Consider the following 10,173-nt stretch of genomic DNA (forward strand, 5'->3'; position numbering starts at 1 on the left):
ATATGGAGAGAGTTTTTCTCGAATAACTTTCGAATTAGTCAAGATAGGAACAAACTAAGGGCATCATCGTGATCCTCTCGTCAATCCGCATCGAATGATATATATGTTGACCTCGAAAGGTCAAGGTCAAAGGTTGACCTCAGGTCACGTGACCTCGAGGTCATCATGTATATCATTCGATGCGTCTTGACGAGCTGAACACAATGAGACCATCCACGCGTCTGTATCTTGTTCCTGTACGGAGTTATTGGCCAAAAACCTTTGGTGACCTTTGATGACGTCACATGACCTCACAGCTGTCCAACAGCAAAACAGACCTCAAGGTAGTGAAGGTTGATCGTATATGAAGTCATGTATGGTATATGGGGCCATTCCGACCCGTTTTAGTGGTAAAAACAGGGAGTTGATTTTTCCCCCATTGACTTATAATGGGGAGGTCGCGAAATTGACCTGACCTTAGGTCACCGATATCAAAATTCCGAGATATACAAATTGTAGCTACTAATGACCTAATAACATCCTGCGACTTTCAAAGGCCTCCGACATCTACTGTAGCTCTGGCACGGTGACAAAGTTGCAAAAAAGTGACTTGAGGTTGGGTCATTCAAAGTGACCTGGTGACCTGACCTTGAAAGGTAGGAGGTTCAAACTTGCACACCATGTGTAAAATTGATAAGGGAATAGTCATACCAAATTTCGCGGCGCTACGCGCCGCGGTTTTCCCGCTATTCGCGAAAACCCTCAGGGGGGGGGGCGGATATCCGCCCCCCCGTCGGTGCGCGGGTTAATAAATTGCATGGGGTGTCAAAAGTGGAAATAGCCGGTGCGCCGTCTGGCAACCCGGCAGCCCGCCGCCATAGGGAAATTCATGCTTTTTGTCGCTTTTTCGCTCCCTATGAGTCACTTGATCTAATTAGAGCTTAACTAGGAACGAGGCGGGTCACTTGGACGCATTCGGGAGCCGAATACGGTGTTTTGGAGCCAATACCTGGGAAACCCTGCCCGCCCAATGCGAGTTTTTAAGAGTCTGCATGCCCAAATTAACGTTGAGCGCGGCCGTTTTCGGTCGGTTTTCCCCGGCCTTGTGGCGAAATCGCCTTATTTATTCAAGCAGGGTGGGCTAATTCGCTTAACTAGGAATGAGGCGTTGAAGAGAATTATTCAAGGAATAGAGCTGTGCAAAAATATTTTTTGTATTGTTATAACTGTATCCGCCCTCGAACGATAAATATTGTTGAACCATCAGAAACACATCACCTGGAATGCGTTTGGACTTGGCTGGATCTAATATTAGCGAGTATCTGCTAATGCAGTTTCTTGGCTTACATAGTACGCACACAAGCATACATTCTTCCTGCCCTTTGTTATTCCTCACTTGAATGTTAATTTTGCTATAATAACTATTCCAAGCAGTTAACAGGTTTTAGTGCAGTGCCAATTCGGAACCGTTCAGCGCCGCCAGTCTCCCAGGCGGCGCGTAACGGCTGCCGCCGGCCGCCGCTCTGGCAGGGCGTTTGACTTCATATCTCTGTTGCTAGAAAAGTTGTGGACCGATTTACTTGATTCTTGCATGACAAGATCCGCCATTCAATTCTCAGCAGGTAACGAAAATTTGACGTCAATTGCACGATCCGCTGCCCATATTGTGGTACTGCCATCTATTGACAAGGCTGGCGAACTAAAGCCGGGCGGCTATTTCCACTTTTGACACACCATGCAGACGACAATTAAAATGAAGTTGATTCATTCTGTATTGACAAGTTTGAATCACATACCTATACCCATAAACCATCACAGAAACATATGCATACATAAATAATTAGCAATAAATACGTCTCAGTCGAGTTCGTTGTTCCGTAAAACTGCATGGCCAGTCGCAGATGGTAAAAATCTCCCCCCAGAGACTGCCGCCGCGCCGCCAGCACGAGATCAAGAACACCAACTCACACCAAGAACTATAAAAATACAGCTCCTAACTAGCATGCTCACCGCCACACATTTATACAAGCATCTTGCGATAATAAGTACAGAAGCTCTCGAAATAAGTTACAATGAAATCACCATGGAGTCATTGACGGTGCCTTCAGTCGATATTATGTTATCGAGAGGCCTGTAGTCGCTGCTGCCATCTAGTGGGAGATTTCGTAGGCTCCCAGGGAGCAGGCGCACGAGGCGGGAAGCTGGAAGGTCTCGATGGCGAAGGGGAAGTACTGGTCGCACGGGTCGTACACCAGGAACCTGTGTGAATACAAGGAAAACACGTCATTCATTGATAAATAAGTAATGCTTTCGCGTTAAGAAAACAAAGAATAGATAAGAGGAGAAGATGTAAATGAAAAAATGAGCGCAAATCACGTGCAAAGTTTGAAAAAGTTAAGAGCAACCACGCAGACAAAGGCGAAGACACATCTAAATACATTTTTTTTCTTTTTGCCAGAGACACACACATGTCAGTAGCATTTCAATGCAATGTAGTCCAGGTGCTATTATTGGGAGGGTAAGTGAACTCAAAATGTGTTGTTTTTCTCTTGATGCTGACCTGTGGTAGACGGACTTCTGGAGGCAGCTGGACTCGTAGCACTGCGGCACCAGCGGACAGGCCTCTCCCGCCGACAGACACTTCTCGATGCGCGTCGTCTGGGTGAACGTCTCGTAGTCGACCTGCAGAGACATCTAGCGGTCACCTCCGGTACTTGTGTTTTATTTGGATGACGGCAGATGGTAGAGACATCGTTGTTTACTTATTTAGCTATCTCTTTAGGCGTTTGAAATTTTATTTTCTGGATAATCCGTTCAGGGAATAATTTAATTATGACGAGGTAATAATATCCAAATCCTTATCGTTGTTGTTTACCTTGATGTTGTTGACGATGACCCTCCACTTGCCGTCGGTGTTGACGGCTCTCAGCGGACGGACGTAACCCACCTCGGAAGGACACAGGTACGTCTCCTCCTCAATCTCAGTCAGCCTGGGGACAAACACAACATCCATGAAAAAATAGAGACTGTTGAATGTTGATGAAACTACATAAACATTTTGTTAATGAAGACAAATGTTCGATAGTGATGTTGCTGTCGTAAAAAGTCAGAAAAATGAAATATCCCTCAGTTTATTTATATTTTTCTAGAAAACAGCGTAATAATTTCATTCTCACCTCTCGACCGAGTTTTCGGTGTTGAGGTCGGCCACGTCAGCATACAGCTCCAGCACCTTGTGCTTGTTGTAGCTGATGGCGTGCTTGATCTCGTACCTGAAATAGAGGAACGGAAAATGGTTTTGAAATTGATTTTCATAATGTTCGTACCGGAAAGAAATTGCATAACGATGACGAATCTTTACACTTTTATTTTCATTTATTCATAAACTAGCAAAACATTGTTTATGCTAAAAAATACTTTAAAGTTATTGTTCTTGTCAGTATACTTACTCGGGATACTCGAAGTCCTCGAGACACCAGGGGTCGGTGTTTCTGTGGGTACTTACTCGGGGTACTCGGAGTCCTCGAGACACCAGGGGTCGGTGTTTCTGTGGGTACTTACTCGGGGTACTCGGAGTCCTCGAGACACCAGGGGTCGGTGTTTCTGTGGGTACTTACTCGGGGTACTCGGAGTCCTCCAGACACCAGGGGTCGGTGCTGTTCTTGCTGCAGGCCGGGTCCTCAGGGTAGTGAGGACAGGCAGGGTAGGCAGGTTGGTGTCCGTAGGCAGGCTGCTGGTGTCCGTAGGCAGGCTGCTGATGGCCGTAGGTACACTGAAAGAAAAAAATACCACCCTAGTTAGTTTTTGGGTGGTGGTCATATTTTGAACAGCCTTTTACTTATGGTAAACCAGTTTACGATCCAAATACTAGGCCCAATATCAAAGGAATACTATGCAACTACCAATGCTCATCAAAATACCATGGTCTTAGTACGGTAATATTTTTTCATCATACTACCTTGAAACTAAAGCATAACTAATAAGAAACCAAAGCTCTACTAACGCTAGTATTATCCTGGTACCGCCTACTAAGAAAAATACCACCCTAGTTAGTTTTCGAGTGGTGGTCATATTTTGAACAGCCTCTTACCTATGGTAAACTAACTTACGACCCAAATACTAGGCCTAATATGAATGTAAAACCATGTGAATACCAATGCCAGTAAAAATTACCATGGTATTAACACGGTAACTATATGTCGTCATACCATGCCCAAAAACCCACGTGATACTAGCACGAAACTAGGACTTTACTATCGTTAGCTACTCCCTGGTAATGCTTACTAATGACTTATCATGGTAAAACCATCCTTTTGTCATCTGGATACCAGCTTTGCTTTGCTGGCCAACCATCGTAAAACAATAGTTTACTATGTGACATTTATTGTGATATTACCAGTCGGTTAACAGGATCTTACTAGTCATCAACCAGCATGCTTCATATGCTGTGCTTTAGCCTATCCATGCCAAATTTGTTTATCATTACGACAGCCACTTACTGATGCACAACAGCATGCATGACAGTATCTACCTAGCAGTCGACAAAGCAGCTCTTCACTTTTCCAAAGCATCTACCTAGTAACCTACATGAAATATTTCACACATAAAAAGCATTTGGCCACAAACAAAGTTACGTCTGCACATAACCAAACAACGCGCATGAACAACAATTATTACAGTTCACTTTATCATCACAATGCAATCGGTCTCTTTTCACACAATCGTTGAATGTCGCCCTTCCAGCGATTTATCACGCAACACCTTCTCCAAGGGCATTGGTAGCCATATACCGAAGGTTCGAACTTCGAAAGCCAGCTCTGGAAAAGAGCAGGCATTGATATAAGATAAACCAATGGAAAGATTGATTGTGTGTGCTGCAGTGACACTCTATCTCCTACCCCTCCCACCTTGACTCGCAGTGTCCCGTGACCTAGCTCCCAGTTTGATGAAACAAGGATTTAAGATAAGTTGTTTTAAAAAAATGGCAGCATCTAATAGAACAGGGGATTTGTAGGGTGAGGAATTTAGCAAATTTGGGACATTAGGCCAGAGGCTGGTTCAGGTAAAATGCCCTATAATGAATTAATTGCCATGAGGTGCAGTGTTGAGTGTTGGCAATAATTCAAAAATTCTACTCTTAACCAGCGCCCCACTGGGGTATGTTCTGTAACGCACTCCACTGGGGGAGGCGGGGGCTATTTATAGAACCCCCCCCCCCCGCTCCAACTCCGAAACTACTGGGCCGATTGTCAAAACTGAAACGGCGTCTGATAGCCCTGGAAAAACTGTCGAGCAAAACCTAATTTTATTGACCTCGAGATCACCGTTGACGTCACAGGTCAGATCAAAATAAAAATTAGCAACGTTTTGGCTTGTTAACCCTCCCCCGTATAGGGGGGGGGGGTCGAACGGACTCCCCCTCGGTTTTTCGCGAATACCTCGCGTAAAAAGCGGCCGACCGCAACGAAGCTTTCAGTACCCTCGAGTTATAATCAATTTTACACCTACCCTAAAAAATGTAATGGCCCTGACTAATGACCTTTGACCTGTGACCTACTTTTCGAGACCATGTTTGGCCGGAATCGCGATTCGGCGTATGTCGGCTCGCATTTGCCGCGCGTTTGCAGTCCTTTCGTGGTTTCAAGCGTTCAAACATGGGATATGATGCTGCTCCCATGCATTAGGGTGGATGTCAAGGTCACCAGAAGGTCAGGTCAGTTCATTGACCTTTGATGACCTCGGTTTACTTTTTCGAGTTTTATCAGCATCTTTCTAGGCTAGTTTTTTTAGCTGATTTCGAATTTAACAACCATATATGAACATTTACGAAGTAGTTTTGGTGCCTTCGTAACATGTTACGAAGCTGTCAGAGGCGGTTGCCACCTAGTGCACCTACTACGAATACCCGGCAAAACCCTTACTGGTTGACCTGACCTGACCTGACCCGACCTGGCCTAAATGCATGAAGACATCATCTATGATCATAGCTAACATGATATTCGTGATCAGTTCCCTAAAAAACCCAATAGCAGCCACGTTTTACGACGTTCTAACAGGTCCCAGTTTTCCCCACTTTTGGGTCATTGACCTGACCTGGAAGGTCAACCGATGACCTAGGACCGACGACCTAGGATAAAATTGGGTACCATCGGCTTTCTCTCGTCACGGGCAGCACGCTCGTTTTTTCCGCGAAGCTCTAGCTCAATCAGGGGCGAAACGGCAAGGAGGGGGTTCAACGGACCCCCCCCCTTAAACGTTCGTGGCTGGAAAAACACCAATACGGGCGAGGGTTAACCCCCACCCTACTGTGGGGAGGGCTATTCATAGCCCCTCTCGTGTTTACGCAATATCTTTAAAACCGCTGGACGTATCAAAACAAAGCTTTTAGGACCTTCGGCTGCATCAATTTATTTGACACCTTGTGCACTAATAAAATTTTCGTAGCTACTATAGATCGGCCGGAAATGACGCCAGAGTGACATCATGTTCGGCCGATTTTGATGCAAAGCATTGAACAACGGTAATCGCTCTCAAGATCTGAGTTTTAACCCGGCAAGCGGTGGGCCTCCCGGCTACCTTCCGCGCGGTGGGAGGGGGGGGGGGGGGATTTTTGACCCCCCCCGAATCTCCGAAGCTACTATGACGGATCGGTAAAATTTAAATGGCGTTCGATAGCCTTGTTAAATTTGTCGAGGGAACTTCAATTTCATTGACCTCGGGGTCACCGATGACATCACAGGCCAAGTCAAAGATAAAATGTTTCACCGTTCACGGGTCTTTTAAGGAATGCGCTGCAACATCGAGTAAAGGGCATTTTGTCAAAAATCAGCGATAGGGCGTGAGTTGCCTATTATACGAGCATATGTTGCTATTGGAGGTCACTGATAATACCAGGTCCGATCACCAAGGGTCAGCACATGAACCTATCTTTACTAAGTAGGGTTGTGCGATGCATGTTTTATGGCCAATTTTTCATATTCGCCTCAATGGTGTTGGTTATAAGACCATCAGGGACGGTTTTTTGGTCACTTTCTGGTGGAGGTCAGGTCAATGTCAGGTCAAAAAGGTCAAATTTCAGGTCAAAGTTGATAGTTTCGCATAAAATTGGTATTGATTCGATGCCACTCGTCACGGCGAGTCTAATGGTGGTCTTTGTTTTGCGCTTTGTGGTCTAGAATTGCCAAAATCGAGTTTGAAAATTTGACGTCATTAATTTTGAACAGTTTTTTTTTGTTATAACTTGGCAAAAAGGAGTTATCGATCTAATACTTGGAATGTGAATAGAAGTCCATAGTGGCTATTACATATATTCCGTTTGTTTCGAAAATCGAAAAACTTTTGGGATTTTTTGGCTATTATATCTATTTCTTTTTATTTTTGGGGTCAACTTCAAAAACAAAATCGAGAGAACAGTATAGTAGCCCTGGTAATTCTACACATTTCATGTCTTGAACATTTTTATGCATAATCAAATTTATAGACCTGACAGCTCTTCCCGCGAAGCTTTTTTTTTGGTCGACAATGGCAGAAATGACGTCACTCCGACGTAGCGGCCAACTTATCATAGCCTTTGGAAAAAAAATTTGGTCACAATGTGCAAAAGGGTACTGAAAGTTTGGTGAAGATCGGCGCAGCGGTTCTGGAGATATATCGAAAAAAAAAACTAAAGATGGATGCAAAAAATGCCCCCCCCCCCACCGCCTTGAGGGTTAAGCTAGATCCTTTTTTTTGCATGGGTGGACTCTACAGGGCTACCAAACTGATTTCGGACTTTCGAAATGTTGAATATTTTGAAAATTATAAATATAAAAACTCAGAAATTGTATTTTTTATTTTTTTACATATACGTTTCTGAATGAAAAAAAGCAGAATATGACCACGTTTCCATGGGCATCACTGATCCGGATCAGTAAAAATGGATTAGCTAATCCAGTATAGTTAGACAATATATGAAAATGAAAATAAGGGATTAACTGATTATATAAGCCTAATCCACTTGGAATTATATCATGTAACGAAGAGTTCGAGAAATATAATACGATTTAAGTTTGCTGATCCGGATCAGTGATGCCCATGGAAACGGGGTCTATATGTGTTTGAACACATATGCGTTGAATATATGTGAACTTCATCTGACAAACACCTTTTTTGTTGAAAAATGTCAACTTCAAAATTTGACCATTTTTGACCTAAAGTGACCTGACCTGACCTCAGCTATATTCAGCTAAAATGGCCTAAACTGACACATACAACACTGATTTCGATATATATGGCCTACATGAACCATAAAACATGTCTCACGTCACCGATGCACGATATAAAGCTTTCGTGACCTGGGATGAGATGGCCTTGACCTGAAAAATTCGAAGTACAAGTTCGGTACCCTCAGGTTATGTTACGCATATATTCACGAGTGTGCAAACAAAAAATGAGCCTGATCTGATTTGTTGGCCGGCACCCAGAGTGCCAAGACGCTGATATTTTTACTTTGACCTGACCTGTGACGTCATCGATGACCTCGAGGTCAATGACATTAGGCTTCGCTCAACAATATTTCCAGGGCTACCAGGGGCCGTTTGAATTTTGACAATCGGCCCAGTAGTTTCGGAGTTAGGAGCCCCCCCCCCCCCCCCACTGTAACGTGCTGTAACGTGCTGTGGGGCGCGTTAGAGCACATACCCCAGTGAGGCGTGGGTTAACAAATAAAAAAACACGTTGATTTCCGACGCTGGGAAATGCCCGCAATGATACCCACCCCACCACCCTCCCCCTACCCGGTCCAACAGGGTCTCAAGGAAATTCAACAACATGAACCGAAACAAAGGCTGCGATCTTTGCTGGAAATGGCACTCGTGAGATAAGTATTATTATGCTGAAGATACAACGACTTACTTGTTATTTCCGAGTATCCTCCACCGTCAGCTACGCTAACCACCCACACAATCACCGTTCAAATATTTAAAACCACGGAGCACCTTCACAACGCCGGCGCGCGGCCGGAACTGACATGGCGGCGCCGCTGCAGCAGAGTCAGACGCACGTGGATTGTTAGTAAGGGTGTAGTGTTGTCATGGTGTTGCCATGGTATACCTTACCATAGCAGCAGAAGCACACCCAGGGAACTGTTGCAAGAAATTTCTGGCCTTTCGTCCATAAAACTATTAATTGCTCAGGGTCTCAGCTAGTCCTTGGATGACGCTCCTTCCAACATATCAAAAATTGGCAAACACCTCTATGGAAAGGAGGAGACTTGATCGCCGAATTCACCTGCTGGATCCGCCCGTGGAAAGGTTGATTTTACTATGGTAGGGAATATTAGCTTACGAGGGTATCTACTAGCCTCAGGTGGTTACCACCTTGTAAACTGGGGTACAAAACCACCCCTGATAAACGTAACCATGGTAATATCAACATGTCAAGGCAGGATAGTATTCAGCACCATAGTAGGCTGGTAGTAATATGATGGTAGGCTGATGGTAAAATTTACCAAAGCTAGTAACTTAGTAAATTGATGGTAAAAACTTTTTTCAGTGTAGGCTGAGGCTGGTAGGGAGAGGAGGCCGAAACAAGGGCAGCCAGAGAAGCTGCCATCTGCGGAACAGAAAAAGGTAAAGAAATTTAAACCATGTTTTATTCAGATAACAAGTTCAGCCAAGTTCTTAGTCTTATTCGTGGCGGGTTATGACACAAAAGTACTTTTCCATCAAGCCGTCAAACTGGACAGAGACATTTTTTGTTTGTTTGTCAAAGGATGTTTCAAGAGATTTCTAGCAGGCATATCGCCTAAGAAATGAAGGTCTGTTGCCCAAGATTGATGCTCGGCACAGAGCACGTTGGACGTTTGAGGTCCACCAATATCCTCTGAGCACTCACCACAAATGTGAACGCCATGTTGTCTCCCTGTGGTCGGAATCTGTTGTCGGACGGTCCGGCCGTGTGTGCTATCGGTCCGACCGAGTCCCCGTCTATATACCCGTGAACGGGACGTGACCTCGACCCTGGACGGGATCCGTGATCGGACGGACGGGCCCGTGACGGGGGTCCAATGGGGCCGCCGTGGGGGCTGATGATACCGGGTGGCTACCGATACTGGTGGCTGCTTACCAATTCGTGTTATTTAGGCTACGATATACGAGAAAAGGCATGGGTATTATTGCAATGCAAGTTTGTTTTTCATTGATTGAGGCATGGTTT

The 10,173-nt window shown here is 44.8% G+C and overlaps 1 protein-coding gene across 1 annotated transcript; it reads right to left on the reverse strand.

The window, feature by feature from the left end:
• Window positions 1-1,790: 1,790 nt before the first annotated feature.
• LOC122376751 (neurotrophin 1-like) lies at window positions 1,791-9,870 on the reverse strand. The gene is made up of 6 exons (XM_043356693.1): window positions 9,853-9,870; window positions 3,597-3,751; window positions 3,156-3,251; window positions 2,855-2,969; window positions 2,540-2,661; window positions 1,791-2,238 (listed from the first exon to the last, which is right to left on the reverse strand). Exons 1-6 carry the CDS (start codon window positions 9,868-9,870, stop codon window positions 2,130-2,132), a joined length of 615 nt encoding a protein of 204 aa, XP_043212628.1. The 3' UTR covers window positions 1,791-2,129.
• Between the last annotated feature and the right edge of the window lie 303 nt (window positions 9,871-10,173).

The sequence above is a fragment of the Amphibalanus amphitrite genome, unplaced genomic scaffold (assembly GCF_019059575.1).
Source record: "Amphibalanus amphitrite isolate SeventyFive unplaced genomic scaffold, NRLGWU_Aamphi_draft 002274F_arrow, whole genome shotgun sequence".
NCBI lineage: Eukaryota > Metazoa > Arthropoda > Thecostraca > Balanomorpha > Balanidae > Amphibalanus > Amphibalanus amphitrite.